This window comes from Nannobrachium achirus (assembly GCF_963921795.1).
Source record: "Nannobrachium achirus genome assembly, chromosome: 11".
Taxonomy (NCBI): domain Eukaryota; kingdom Metazoa; phylum Chordata; class Actinopteri; order Myctophiformes; family Myctophidae; genus Nannobrachium; species Nannobrachium achirus.
Genome location: NC_137820.1, coordinates 27093463 through 27109296, shown reverse-complemented (window position 1 = coordinate 27109296; position 15834 = coordinate 27093463). Strand labels below are relative to the sequence as shown.

Sequence of the window (15834 nt, the reverse complement as noted above, 5' to 3'; positions counted from 1 at the left end):
ACCTTTTCACGTGAAGGACCCCCAAAATGATATTTATTTGGCCACGGACCCCCATTTCAAAATATCTAGTTCCAGGGACCACCCAGAAGCAAAATTTGAGTTACTAACGTTCGCTTTGAAAATACACCTATTCAAAGATTTGCACACATTTTCACGATTTTTTCAAAAATAGCAGATCTACAAGCTCGCAGCGCGGCACTCGGTGCCGCGCTGTGAGCTTGTATATCTGCTATTTTTCAATAGTTAAAGCATAAAATATTGCGTAATAATGTGTTCAGGCCTAAATGGGTTAAGGACTTTTTAATACCTCTAAAATGAAAAAATTAAACATTGGCCAAACTGTCAAATATTAGAGACAGAAATTGTGAAAATAGCCGATCTACATGCTCACAACGCCTCGTGTTGCGAGGCGTTGTGAGCATGTAGATCTGCTATTTTCACAATAGAACCGTGTTATACAAAATGTAATGCCTCAACTCTTAGTGCTCGTCAGGGTGGGGGGGTCCCCAGTTCAAATATGATTATTTTGGGGGTTGCGGCCTGAAAAGGTTGAGAACCACTGGCTTAGTTGGTTAAAAAAGGACATGCATGCAACAGTGCCACACTTCCTCTCTTTCTCCTAACCTTGGCTCTGTGAGCATGGTGTGAACACACTGGTGCTGGGGTCCCACGCTGGTCCAGTTCTGTGCCAGCGCCACCATGGCACCCGCGTCCAGCAGTCCGTAGCCGTACGAGTGACTCACTGTGTGCCAGGAGAAGGAACGAAAATTGGGTTTTTTATCTGCCACATCCACTTACTGTATTATTGAATGTTATCAGGGACTTTTATCTTTTGATAGCATAGCAAACGAGGTCAGTCTCACACCTGAATTGAACGGCCTTTCGTTACGGTGTATGAGTTATTGATGAACTGTCAGCTAGCGTGATAGAGCAACAGGGCCCAAGAGACCGTGGATTGTAGTGATTTTAGGACAGCTGAGGGGCATTGTTGGGCACGACATGGAACAGTGTGCCTACAACCGCCTTAGGCCTCATATGTAGTTAGTCGCTGGCAGGTTTCGTGTTCCAGAAATAGCTGATCTACAAGCTCACAGTGCTGTTGTGAGCTTGTAAATCGTCTATTCTTGGTGTGCGACATTGGTGTGCAACTACCGTTGTTTCCTGTTGAGATTGGCACATTTCTTGGGGCAACCTGCCAAGATCACGTACACATGTCACACAGGTCTTTTTTTCTTTTTTTTACTCTCAAAAAAGCGGTGCATTTGAAACTACATTGCAGTGCACATCATGAGGTGATCACTGCTTGCCTCCTGTGAATCGTTTTATTTTTATTTTTGTTTATTTTATTTTTATTTCGTTGCTGAGTGAGGTCAGCAGACAAAGTGACGTGAGTGAGAGGAAAAAACCTGGGTGAAATCTGCCAATCTCAACAGGAAACATCGGTAAGTAAGTCAGGCTTTAGCTGTTTTAAAGTTGATATGGCAACAACATACATTACATATCCCCATGAAATCTGTTTATAAAATCGTTTTAGTTAGTATGCAAACACATGGAATGTACCGAATTGTATGTGGTGCTATCTGCCTTGATTCAAGTGATTTAAACACTAATGCATTTGTTGCACATACTGTCCGCGAGATGAAAACATGCACTTTTTCCATCACCGGCGGTAATACATCCATGGAATGGTGTGGAGAATATTGTATAAGAGACGTTGATACTGATACAGGCAGTCCGGGTGTGTGCATTTTACCACCGGGACTTACAACTGGGACAGCCGGAATAGAGCTACGGAAATGTCTGTTTTATTGTCATGTAATACTGATGCTGCGGATATGACCATTTTGACCGCATTCATATCGACGTTGTCGGGTAGAAACCTTGTATCTCCAAGTTACAAATTTGTACGTTCTTTTGCAAAGCAAAGCCCTGCTTCATCATACAAGGCCGTCGCACAAAAGTAGTGAAAACAGCAGATCTACAAGCACTCTTGTGTGCTTGTAGATCGGCTGTTTTCACTAGTTTAAATCATTTTTAAAATGATAAATGCAAACCGAACGGTTTTGGACATACAAGGTTTTCACCCGACAACGACGATATAGATGTTATGTATATCTCTCCTCTATGGCATATCATTCTTGGGACACGTCTATCAGTCATAGCTTGATAGAGCACAGATCTAGACGTCTACACCAGATGTGTGCTCTGTCCCCGCATGACCATGCACTCATCGCGGTGATTTGTTCACGTTACCTTGAAAGAACAACATTCACGCCGCGTTCTCCCCAGCCACGGTAAGCCTCGACTATGTGAACGGAATGCGAGTGAATTCAATAAAAACCGAGAGCTCATTTTTCAGCGTGCGGATGTTTCTCCTCTTCACGGCGAAAATAATAAAAAAACACTCCCGTAGATTGTTTGTTCTGGTGACCGTGGTTGCCCTGCCGTACCTCTGCGTCCGACGCCATTAGTCTTCCAGTCGTCTGTGCTGAGGTGGGCGGGGCGCGACGTCCTCACCACCAGGTGCTGCATGTCCCTCCAGGTCAGGTTCATGCTGTAGACAACCAGGGACGTGTAGATAATGTTAGAGAGGCAGGGGGCTGAAACTTCTACAAGGGCCCTTTGGTGAAAATATTGAAAATAGCAGCCCTCCAAGCTTGGAGGTCGGCTATTTTACGTACTTGATACCACACTGAACTAAGCATAATCAAGTGAATACTGGAGATGTGGTGTAACGGCATGGATTTCTACACAGAGAGGGCAATTCCTTCAAAATAACATGCTGCATTCAAGTTCAGGAGAGTTTGGACAAGGCAATTCTCTTGAATGCTGCCTTCAGGTATAGCATGGAAAGAGGGAATTTGCATTTCTTTCACCATAGTAAAAACTGCATTCAGGAGAGTCTGGAGAGGACACTTTTTACAGGCGGATAAAAGGGCAGGGGCTCAAGCCCCCTTTGATGTATATATGCGCACATGCCTGGAGACAACAAAACACATCACAGGTTACATAACTCCGTATTAGCTTTCTGCCAGCGCTCTGCATTGTGTGCCAGCAGGGCTGCAGGAGGGGTTTCACTATCTTAACCTTATAAAACACAATACGGTAATGGAATAACGAGTTTTGTAGGACATGGGAAAAGGTCAAGTTACAACAGACACACCTGAAATGCGATCATGAAGCCGTTACAATACACGCCGACCTACATGGAATGAGGGCGGCCATCAGAGGCGTCAATTGGGTATGGCAAGGTATGGCAGCTGCCATACCTTGGCTACAGGGGCAAAAATGTCTTCTTATCACCATGCCTGTTGCTGGTATGGCAACATGACTGATGTCTTTAGACCAGGGGTTCCCAAACTTTTTTGTCTCAGGGCACACCATAAATATTTTCTTTTAATCCGAGGCACCCCTACATTATAATTTTCACCCCAGCACCTTATATTTATAGCATATCGTCGTTGTCGGGTGGAAACCTTCTATGTCCAAAACTGTTTGTTTTGTATTTATCATCTACAAAATGAACTAAACTAGTGAAAACAGCCGATCTACAAGCACACAACGCCTCGCATCGCGAGGCGTTGTGTGCTTGTAGATCGGCTGTTTTCACTAGTTTTGTGCGACAGAGGTCTCTACCTGACAGTGATGATATTTTAGTGATTATGTTGCGTGGAAAACATTGAGATAATAGCCATTTTGGTTAAAACTGACTGAAAATAACTTTGTAATTCAAGTTTAAAATTATACTAAATATTTTTTAAGTGTCCAAATAAATTCCAAATATTATCAAATGATCTCACGGCACCCTGGACTGCCGTCACCCACTTTGAAAACCCCTGCTTTCGACAAACCAGTCATGTTGCCATACCTTAGCTTTTGCTGAACTGACACCACAGGCGGCCACGCCATATTCTTAATTTTTTTGTCTTTTTTTATGAGATCATGTTTCATCATCACTTCCTCGACACAGAGGAAGTCCCAGAGGTCAGTCGTATAACAGAGAAACGGGCTCAGGTTATGGGGCTTAACGCAGGTATAAAACACCGTTTTATAAGAGGCACACCGTAAACCGATGTGCGGGGGCGGGGGAAAAACGGTCAGGTAACGCGCCGACAACTTCTTCTCGCCACGGAGCGGATCGCCTGGTGGCTACGCCAGCTCCCAGAGGAGAGCGCCTTCGTTTGGCCTGTAATGATAGTTTCTAATGAGCTGTGGGATTCGGAGATGGGTCACCTTCAACAAAAGCAGGAGACCAAATAATAAAGCCTCGTTCCACCTATTTAGAGGGTGAAACCTCTCAGTGAGCACAGAGAGAGAGAGAGAGATACAGGCTCAGTGGTTTAAGGTAATCAAACCATGAATCACACGGCTTTACTGCTCACTCCGGTGCCATCGTGTGCAGCAGCACCAGAGACAGAAATAGAAACACTGAATTGCGTTGCCTTCTCGCCTCCCCCCCCCCCCCCCCCCACCACCCCCTTCCACATCAGCATTCCCCATCTCTCACACAACCCTCTCATGTGTTATTAACGGACAAGAAGCCCTATCCACTCAATGTCACCTCACCCCAACAAGTTGGAGGAGACAGTGCAAAAGAGAAGAAAAATAAATAAATAGAAAACCGAGACAGCATTCTTCCTATTAAATGATTCCATCTCTGTATTCCGGTGTGCTCCTTTGACTGAGATTTACTATCTGCCTTGTTATTGCTGGTGCAGTGGGTTCTCGAAGCGGTTTCATTTCAAGGATCGCCCTAAATCTGAGAGAGTACAAATGGCACCAAAATGGACCCGCAAATGGTTCCCATTTGTTCCCTTGTTCAGAGTTACGGACCTGTCGAGCATCCATTTGGAACCCCCTCAAGGAACCCTGAGGGGTCCCTGGACCCCACTTTGAGAACCACTCTGCTAGCACCTCTAATGCCCGATTTGCGGTTTGTACCAGTTTGCGCGTCGTGTCATCGTGAGCTTATAGATAGGCTACTTTAGTGCGCGTGCAACCAAGTATAACCCATTCAGAACGGGTACATATTATTGTGTGTCATTATTTTATGTTTTAACTATTGAAAAATAGCAGATATACAAGCTCACCGCGTGGCACCGAGTGCCGTGCTGCGAGCTTGTAGATCTGCTATTTTTGAAAAATCGTGAAAATTCGAATTTTGACCCGATTCCATAAGTGTCTTTTGAATCCTTCTAAGATAAAAAAAAAACTATGTTTCTATGTCAGCAATCTGGCCAGCCATCGTCAAAGAAAAGGTCCTTTCCACTTAAATGGAGCTCAGTTAGTCTGTTCTTGAGAGACTACTATGTCAGTGGTTCTCAAACCTTTTCATGTGAAGGACCCCCAAAATGATATTCATTTGGCCACGGACCCCCATCTCAAAATATCTAGTTCCAGGGACCACCCAGAAGCAAAATTTGAGTTATACAAACATTCTCTTTAAAATACATATATTCAAAGATTTGCACACAATCATTTTCACGACTTTGTCAAAAATAGCAGATCTACAAGCTTGCAGCGCGGCACTCGGTGCCGCGCTGTGAGCTTGTATATCTGCTATTTTTCCACTGGTTAAAGCATTCAATAATTCTAAGCCTAAATGGGATAAATCAGGCTTTGTGATGTGCGTGTGTGTTTGTGTGTATTGGGGGGGGGGGGGGGGGGGGGGCGGTCAAGGTGCTTACACCGAATGATTGCCTTTGGGTTTGTCACTGAATGTGATGGATGTTTAGTCTAGGCGGGATGCACTTCGCTCCTGCCAGTCAGAGGCCTGCTCCGTGGAGCGGCGTCTCGCCGAGGGCCTGCTATCAGTGCTGACAGTGGCAGGGTGATGGGCACAGGGGGGATGCCAGGGGATTGCACCATGCGTGGCACCACGTAATGAGCATTCAAACTGACTCGCGCCACGACGTCTGATTAGACCTGGCACCTGTCAGCCAATTCACTAATGAGGAGATATGTGGCGATATGGAGAGCAGCAGAGAGTAGTATACTGTACGTACAGCAGAACATGAATCTTATGTCTGTCTATCTATATATCTATCTATCTATCTATCTATCTATCTATCTATCTATCTATCTATCTTTATATACCTATATATCGCCGTTGTCGGGTGGAAACCTTGTATGTCCAAAACTCTTCGCTTTGCATTTATCATTTTAAAAATGATCTAAACTAGTGAAAACAGCCGATCTACAAGCACACAACGCCTTGCACCGCGAGGCGTTGTGTGCTTGTAGATCTGCTGTTTTCACTGCTTTTGTGCGACTGCCTTGTATGACGAAGCAGGGTTTTGCTTTGCGAAAAAATTTACAAATTTGAAACTTGGAGATACAAGGTTTCTGCCCAACAGTGACGATATATATACTGTATCCTTTTAAATTTGGCTGGTGGGTGAACGGTGGGTGTCTCGAACGTAATACTAGACCACTTTTAAAGGCTTGAATAGCGCATCTGGAAATCTCAAGATCTAAAATAGCTATTTTATTGCTATTTGGGCTTTTGTTCCCCCCCTGACAATCAAATGCTTATTTTGCTGGGGAAATATGGGTTTCTGTGTTAGGGTTTGCGAATCAGGACGTGCACGCACACTCTCAGACGTGTGTGAAAATGTGCATTTAAAACAAATGTTTATAATTATTATAATTAGTATTCGTATTATTTTACTCCTACTGTAGCTGCATCCCCTTTTTCTGTGTCTGCTCTGTGCTTCAGAACTGCAGCGCTGCAATGACGAACTTCATTTCTCCCCCGGGATCAATAAAGGTCCATCTATCTATGTTGCAATGGACGCCGGCAGAAACCGCTCTCTCTCTCTCCATTACTGCTGTAATCCTGGCATTAGGATGGAGCAGGTGTTTCTCTTAACAGGCGACACACACACACACACACATGAACATGAACACACTCACTTAGCCTCCAGAGCCAGGGCGATGATCCCGGCAGCCAGCGGGGCGGAGGCAGACGTCCCGGTGTGAGTGTCCGTGCATTTCTGTCTTAAATCAGTCGTCACCTAGAAGACAGAAATGGAGAGATAATGGTTCAGCATAGTGCAGTGCCTTGTCCAACCTCTTTCATACCAGTAAGACTCCCTAAATCGGGAGATAAGCGACCCAAACTTTGGAAGGCAATGGTAGCCAATCAGGAGGGAATATGGGAAATGGGACAGATCCATGTTGCTGACATGACTGTAGACACACTGTGTACCGCTTTACGTGATTGTAGGGCAAAATCTGTAGGAGCAGTGTCCATAAATGGGTTTTTGAAAAAACGTCCAGATGGTGGCACTAGATGGGACAGATGCAATTTGATGACATGACTGTAGAGATACTGTGTACCGGTTTGTGTGAATTTAGGGCAAAATCTGTAGGAGGCTCGAGCAGTGTTCAAAAATGTGTCTTGCAAGAATCGGCCTCATGGTGGCACTAGAAGAGGGCCATGTAAGAAATGAGGGGTGGGGGTTGTGGTTTGGCAGCCAAGGAGTGTGTGTGCAAAGTTTGTCATGGATCGGGGCAACGGTGGCGGAGATATGAGTAGGGTGTGACGTGTGACGTGTGACGTGACAGACAGACAGACGGACGAACGAACAGCCGGGTTGTTTATTTTGCACTTGAGCCGCGGACCACCGTTTGATGATATTTGTTCTATAAAAGGGTCCATTTGGTTACCAACAATCCATCATTTAGCTGGGGACCACCCGGAACCCCTCAAGGACCACTGCTGGTCCACTGGCATAGTGAAAAAACAGATTTATAATTTACTGTGACACGCTGCTCTGCAGCTCGACACCGATTTACAAGCTCATAACAGGTCGAGATGCCAACGTGATGTGAGCTTGTAGATCTGCTATTATCGGTGAGTGACATCGTTGCACGACGGAGTATGAATTCAGTAAAAGACACGAACAAGGAGAGAGTGAAGAGTGCATGTGTGTTTGTGTGTCTGTCAATCGGACATGATTGAGTGAATATTACGCTCAAGGGACACAGGGTGGGCCAGTGTACTGTGGCAGTCCCGCCCGCGGCTATTGGAAGATTTGATGGACGAGAGTAGAAGAATCAGACAATCAATTCAATCCAAGGTCAGCAGGAGCGAACGTTTGTAACTCAAATTTTGCTTCTGGGGGGTCCCTGGAACTACATATTTTGAGATGGGGGTCCGTGGCCAAATACATATCATTTTGGGGGTCCTTCACATGAAAAGGTTTGAGAACCACTGACATACTAGTCTCTCAAGAACAGACTAACTGAGCTCCATTTAAGTGAAAAGGACTTTTTCTTTGACGATGGCTTGCCAGGTTGCTGACATAGAAACATAGGTTTTTCAAAAAAGTCTTAGAAGGATTCAAAAGACACTTATAGAATCGGGTCAAAATTCTAATTTTTACGATTTAAAAAAAATAGCAGATCTACAAGCTCGCAGCGCGGCACTCGGTGCCGCGCTGTGAGCTTGTATATCTGCTATTTTTCAATAGTTAAAGCATAAAATATTGATACACAATAATGTGTACCCGTTACAATATTACGCTCAAGGGACACAGGGTGGGCCAGTGGACTGTGGCAGTCCCGCCCGCGGCTATTGGAAGATTTGATGGACGAGAGTAGAAGAATCAGACAATCAATTCAATCCAAGGTCAAGCAGCTCCCTGGCAAAGAGCTACCGAGCAGGCGGTGGACGTCAGCCAAGTCAGATTAGACCAGCCAAGGAGGGCACAGAGAAGCTAGGAGCCACGCCATTAGGGTAAAAATATCCATTTCTGATATTGCGTACCTTTCTCGCGTCTCACTCCCTGCCATTGGCGGAAATTTAACGAGGGCGGCTGCGTGGTTCACGACGAGGACAAGTCAGAGACGAACGGAGCGCCACGGGGTAAAAGGAACTTTGAAGGTAAGAGACAGGTTCCTGGTGTGTGTGTGTGTGTGTGTGTGTGTGTGTGTGTGTGTGTGTGTGTGTGTGTGTGTGTGTGTGTGCGCGTGCACGCATGTGTGTTTGGGTCGAGCCACTCTCTGCTTGACAGCTTGGGGCACTAATGACCTCGTTCCCAGAGTAGAATGCACCTGGTTTAGAATCGTGGAAAAGATGCCTAGCTGTCAGTAGAAGGAAATAAACAAAGTAAAGGAGAGGGGGATGGGGGGTTAATACGCAAGGCTGTTATGCCTCAGACACTCATAAAAGAACCCAGAGAAACTTGTCATGAGAGCCCTGCCAATAACATCCACAGCGCTCGACAGCTTAATGAAAAAATGAAAACGTTTCAGCGTGGAAAAAACCTATAACTCAAGTATTTTGATCCCTGCCGCAGAACCTTTCTCCCCTAATGCTACATAACATGTACTTAGAAGCCGCGAGATGACAAAACGTGGTACGCCGCCTGCTACGGCAATGCATTAGTCATGGTACAAAGCACAGCTTCTTTCATTAATCACTGCTATTCGCACATTTGAGGAGTCGTGTTTGCTTGCCTGCGGCGAGCTTCTGGTTGAGCTCAGAGGGAACGGCAGTTTTAGAAGAAAAAAAAAGTATTCTCTGTCTAAGTTCTTATTTTAGATGCGCGTGTGAAACCATTTAATGAGTCTTATTTAAAGGTCCATCGATTTATGGGTGTTTATTCAGGCCCGACAGAAGTACGGCAACAGTATGTCGACTTTTGCCTTTCACTGGCATTCGAGTTGATAATTATGTTTTTTCCACATTTGCAGCGTATAATATAATACCTTTGAGGGGGGAATACAATTCTAAAAAGGCCCTAAGATATGCAAGTGCTTGTTTTGTTTGTTTTAGATGGGAGAGACGATGATGAATTCTGTGACGGAGCAAACAATTGCACACACACAAACAAACAAGGAGCAGCTCCTTGGCTGCCAAACCACAACCTCCACCCCTCATCATGTCTCACATGGCCCTCTTCTAGCGGCACCATCAGGCCGATTCTTGCAAAACACATTTTTGGACACTGCTCCTATAGATTTTGCCCTAAAATCACGCAAAGCGGTATACAGTACTGTATCTCTAAAGTCATGTCATCAACATGGATCTGTCCCATTTCCCATATTCCTTCCCGATTGCCTACCATTGCCTTCCAAAGTATGTGTATGTGACCTGACGGTCGCATATCTCCCAATTTAGGGAGTCTTACTGGTTTTAGATGGGAGAGACGATGATGAATTCTGTGACGGAGCAAACAATTGCACACAAACAAGGAGCAGATATGGTGCTTGTAATTTCCTCCACTTATTATCAGCATCGGACGACCTAAATCCTATTCACGGTGTTCGATCAGACGATCACAGACATCTCAGTGGCAAAAAACATACGACAACCACGGCCAATGAGCTGTGGCATTGTGCCATAACGTAAACAAAACACATCACGAGCGCTATGAATACTAATCAGACAATATTGTGCAATTCATCACTTTTGTTTTTCACGTCAAGGACCCCCACAGTGATATGTATCTGGCCACGGACCCCGATCTGAAAATATTTTGTGCCAGGGAGGGATCCCCATACAAGATTTGTGTTGTTAAAATGTAAAAAAAAAAAAAAAGTCAATCTACAAGCTCACAATGTGTCACATTGCTACACATTGTCTGCTTGTAGATCGCCTATTTTCTAATAGTCGATAAGGTTTTTCATTTCACTTTCAAAAAAACCTTTGGTCATTTTATAGTCTAATCAGGCTTTCATGAACACCCTGGACAGATTTTAATTTGCTTGTTTCAAAATTTAGATATTTGATGTAAATGTTACCAGCCCTCCTCGTCCAGGCCTGCTCACGTATTAGGAGGGTAGTATGAGTCAGCAGAAAAAAAGAATTAATCTATCATGGTTAAAATGGAGTTTGAAGTTACAATGGGTGTGTATGGGGAGAGGCCCTGGGCCTGGAGGGCCTGATAACATTTACATCAAATATCTAAAAATTGAATCAAGCAAAAGCCTGATGATTATACGATAAAATGACCAAAAGTTCTTTTAAAAGTGAAATATCCCTTTAACACATCGGACGCCCACGTGGTTAACGTGTCTTAATTTGCTGGTGCCCATGGCAACGCGTCATTTTACCTACCGGCGAGAGTACTGGCGAGAAAAGTAATCCGAGTAAATGTAATCCGAGTATGTCTTGTTTATTTCGCGAAAATCTTTTCTTTCAGTCAGGACCGTTTTTTATCATTTCTAAGCCACAGTGTTTGTGTTACGGCAGGTAGAAGAGGCTGCCGTTTTGAAATGAAAGTGATTTAAAAGCTAGATTAGGAGAAAACAGCATTTTTGTGCAGCCGCTAAACAGGAAGTCAACGAGACACACAGCGCGTCCGGATGACGTAATTGCGCGCTGCATGTTGGGAAATGGAGTTTGTTTCATCACCGCGGTAGCCAAGTGCAGTAGCTACAGTACAGTATAGTTTACTGTACAACGCGTCAAACGCGTCGTGGGCCTCCAGCGACATCAAAGAAATTGACTTGTAGACACCACGTGGGCATCCGATGTGTTAAGTGGCTAAACAGATTTTCAGGCAAAATGTACTAATTTTGTTGGGGACCACCTGAACCCTCCCAAGGACCGCTAGGGGTCCCCGGACCCCACTTTGAGAACCACTGGTTTAACCACACGTACTTGAGCATCCCTATTCTGGGCATCTCATAATACAGTAGGTTCACATTCAGTGGAATATAATAGATCTACAAGCTCAATATTTATTGGGCTGGTTGATTTGGTTCCATTTGTGCCCTCTCAGAGTTAAGGGGATGCCGAGGACAAAGACAGAGTCTTTGCCACGGACACATTTATCCGTTTAAGGACATATTGATGACCCCTGGTTCCTCTGTTTGTTGGTTTGTTTGTTTACAGGGCTCGTCCCCGGGGCGTCCGTCCGTGTCGAGTGTACTGGTGCAGCAGGGTTTGTGTGCGTTTGCCTTGACACCTACTATCTGTTTCTCGCTGGGGTTCCCGGAGCTGAAGGTCGTGGCGAGGGTGGAGGAGCAGGCCTCGCTGTACCAGGGCACGTTGCCGTACTGGGTGGTGCTGCTGATGGAGAGGGTGTAGATGCTGTTGGTGTAGCCGTCGCAGTTGCAGCTGTCCTTCTCCCGGCCGCCGTTCCCCGACGCCCACACGAAGATGGAGCCCAGGCCGCCGCGACCCTGAGGAGCCACAAAGTGAAGGTAGAGAGACCATTAGTGGGAGAGAGCGAGCCAGAGTGAGAGACTCTCGTATATGAAGAGCGATTAACCAATCTAGGCCTAGGATTATTGAATGCTTTAACCAGTGAAAAATAGCAGATATACAAGCTCGCAGCGCGGCACCGAGTAGATCTGCTATTTTTGAAAAAAGTCGTGAAAATGTGTGCAAATCTTTGAATATATGTATTTTCAAAGCGAACGTTTGTAACTAAAATCTTTCTTCTGGGGGGGTCCCTGGAACTAAATATTTTGAGATGGGGGTCCGTGGCCAAATACATATCATTTTGGGGGTCCTTCACATGAAAAGGTTTGACTTAGTAGTCTCTCAAGAACAGACTAACTGAGCTCCAGTTGAAAGTGAAAAGGACCTTTTCTTTGCCGATGGCTGGCCAGATTGCTGACATAGAAACATAGGTTTTTCAAAAAACCTTAGAAGGATTCAAAAGACACTTATAGAATCGGGTCAAACCTCTAATTTTCACGATTTTTCAAAAATAGCAGATCTACAAGCTCGCAGCGCGGCACTCGGTGCCGCGCTGTGAGCTTGTATATCTGCTATTTTCAATAGTTAAAGCATAAAATAATAATACATATATACTAATACTGTGTACCCGTTCTGAATGGGTTAAAGTGTGAAGAATCACCCCCGCCAAAGATGTTCTCCCTCAAGCAATAAAAGCCTCCTATAACTTTGCACGCTGCATCCTGCTAAGACAACGAACCGCTGTAGGCATAAGCGTTATTAATACATCATAATGCCAGACAATTTACTGCGGCGGTGAGACAGATAACAAACAGATGAAATGTAATTACAAAATGTACTCAAGTTGACTTTAATTTGGGAGACTGATAAACGAGCGGTGGCTATTGGAAAGTAGAAAAAAAAAGACGTAGAAAAAGGCGCCCGAACTGTTCACTCCCATCTCCTGAATTCAGATACACATATCCCATTAGCGATGCAGGGGTTCCGTATTTCAAAAGAAAATTTTACAATTAAGTGGAACGAAGCATGGGATGTGAAGAGCAGGGGTGTCGCACCTAATTCTGGGCCCTGGGTACAAGGAATCACTGTGCCCCCCCCCCCCCCATGAATGTTCTTCATAGGGGGAGGGGGTTTAACCCATTTAGACTGGGAATGCATTATTACACATTATTTTGTGCTTTAACTATTGCATTTTCTTTTGAAAAATCGTGAAAGATTGTGCAAGTCTTTGAATATTTCAAATCCTTCTAAGGTGTTTTGAAAGACCTATGTATCCATGGTCAGTGGTGCTTAAACCTTTTCACGTGAAAGACCCCCCAAATTAAATGTATTTGGCCACGGACCCCCATCTCAAAATATTTAGTTCCAGGGACCCCCCAGAAGCAGAATTTGAGTTACAAATGTTCGCTTAAAAAAATACATATATTCATATTTTAAGATGTGCACACATTTTCTCGACAAAAATAACAGATATACAAGCTCACAGCGCGGCACCGAGTGCCGTGCTGCGAGCTTCTATATCTGCTATTTTCCCTGACGCCCACACGATAGCTGAAGTATAAAATAATTAGGGCCCCACCACCTTGGGCCCTAGTAACTCAGTCCCACTTTCCCCCCCTTGTGACACCCCTGGTGAAGAGCAGCAGCACATGCAGTGGTGTAAAGTAACTAAGTACATTTACTCAAGTACCGTACTTGAGGTACTTTTAATTTACTTGAGTATTAAAAGGTCTTAATACTTACTCCAATTTGACATCTTTTGTTACTAATTCCTATGTATCTGGTGTTTTTGAAAAGTTTGAGTAATGTTACTTTGGTACTGCAAGTATCTTTTGATGCCAATACTTTTAAAAGTACTTTTTTGAATAATGGCCTTTTACTAGTAACATAATAGAATTATTTTTGTGTTATTGCTACTTTTACAGGTGATACACCATGAAATTTCACTTTTCCTATTTTAAAACCTTTTTTTGGGGTCCCACTAGCACCTTCTATCCTCACAAAGTCCCATTTCTGACCGTTGTGTCTTTCTCTGGTTTTGAGAAGGCGAAGGTTAAAAGTATCCCACAGGTTCTCAAAACAGGCTATCCAGATTTGCTGCCGATTGTGACGTCATCTGCCGATTGTGACGTCATCATCACACAAAAAAAGATTTTTTTCAAAAAGATTTTTGGGGGGGTGGCGCAGTTCAGGCCAAAGGTGGTACTGCAGCTGAAATGCTCTGAGAGCCATTCAAAAATGAGAGAGGCTCTCTATTCAGGAGTGGTAATTTAGCCTCGAACCTTTTGAAAAACGTTTTTGGGACATAAACAATATGACATAAATATTTTTTAATGGTGTATCACCTTTAAAGGTATATTCAGTGATTGTATTTCATTCAAATAAAAATATAATTGGTACATTTTTCATTCATTCTCATCACTAGAATGTGTGCTGACCATATAAGGACTTCCATCATGGCCCGTGTTACGAGCATAGCTAGATTCAGTTTTCAGAGGTGGCCAGCCAGTCCTCGACCAATCAGGGTAGAGTATGGCCGTAGTTATGTTATGATGTTTAGTTATGATGGTCAAAATAAAAGTTTTGAGAACCACATTCGCTCTGAATTAAGAACGTCTGCTAAATGCCTAGATTGTAAACTACTGAACTCATAAAATGCCGTACAGTCTCGTAGTAAATCAGTATCATACATATCCTGAAGCTGGAGACGTAGGCCTACCGATATTCAGTGATTGGGTCTAATGATCAAAACGAGAACATTATAATGGTGTAGAAAATCTATAAAAAAAACTAAACATTTCCACGCTGTAAGGCCAGTAAGGGACAAGATGACCCCCGGCCACTTTCATTATCACTGAATACACCTTTAAGTAAAGATTGTCAGTACTTCTTCTTCCACCACTGCAGAGATCCCATTAGCAATGCGGGGGTCCGTATTTCAAAGAAAGTTAAGTGGAACGTTTCATAGCGTGTGAACAGCAGCAACCCCAGCACTGTAAAACCTTTCTTTTACAGCAGCTGCAAGTGGGTGGAATAAAAATTATAACACTAAAAACACAAAAAGAGAAGGGGCGAGGAGGGAACACGACCGGGAGCCAGGTGGAATGTCTGATATTATGTTCCTCTGACAGAGAAAGGGATAATGAAGTAGATAAGTGATACTGAATAAAACTAGTGCAGTGTCTGTTCGGAGCGTGGACATTCGGAGCACGTGGCCATTTGGAGCCACGTTTAGAACAGGCCTGATTACCTAGCGCCCAGTATTGATGCTTTTATGCTTTAACTATTGAAAAATAGCAGATATACAAGCTCACAGCGCGGCACCGAGTGCCGCGCTGCGAGTGCCGCGCTGCGAGCTTGTAGATCTGCTATTTTTGAAAAGTCGTGAAAATTTGAATTTTGACCCGATTCTATAAGTGTCTTTTGAATCCTTCTAAGATTTTTTGAAAAACTATGTCAGCAATCTGGCCAGCCATCGTCAAAGAAAAGGTCCTTTTCACTTTCAACTGGAGCTCAGTTAGTCTGTTCTTGAGAGACTACTATGTCAGTGGTTCTCAAACTGACAGAGAAAGGGATAATGAAGTAGATCAGTGATACTGAATAAAACTAGTGCAGTGTCTGTTCGGAGCGTGGACATTCGGAGAACATGGCCATTTGGAGCTTGTGGCTGCCTG

At 44.1% G+C, this 15834-nt stretch overlaps 1 protein-coding gene across 1 annotated transcript in view; it reads right to left on the bottom strand.

Annotated features, from left to right (window-relative positions):
- The window catches only part of furinb (furin (paired basic amino acid cleaving enzyme) b), a 165215-nt gene that overhangs the window by 17951 nt on the left and 131430 nt on the right, over window positions 1-15834 (bottom strand). The window contains exons 9-12 of the mRNA XM_080736426.1: window positions 11926-12138; window positions 6916-7016; window positions 2451-2554; window positions 625-742 (exon numbers count right to left, since the gene is read on the bottom strand). Coding sequence (XP_080592552.1) covers window positions 625-742; window positions 2451-2554; window positions 6916-7016; window positions 11926-12138 — 536 coding nt within the window. The remainder of the gene's footprint in view (window positions 1-624; window positions 743-2450; window positions 2555-6915; window positions 7017-11925; window positions 12139-15834) is intronic.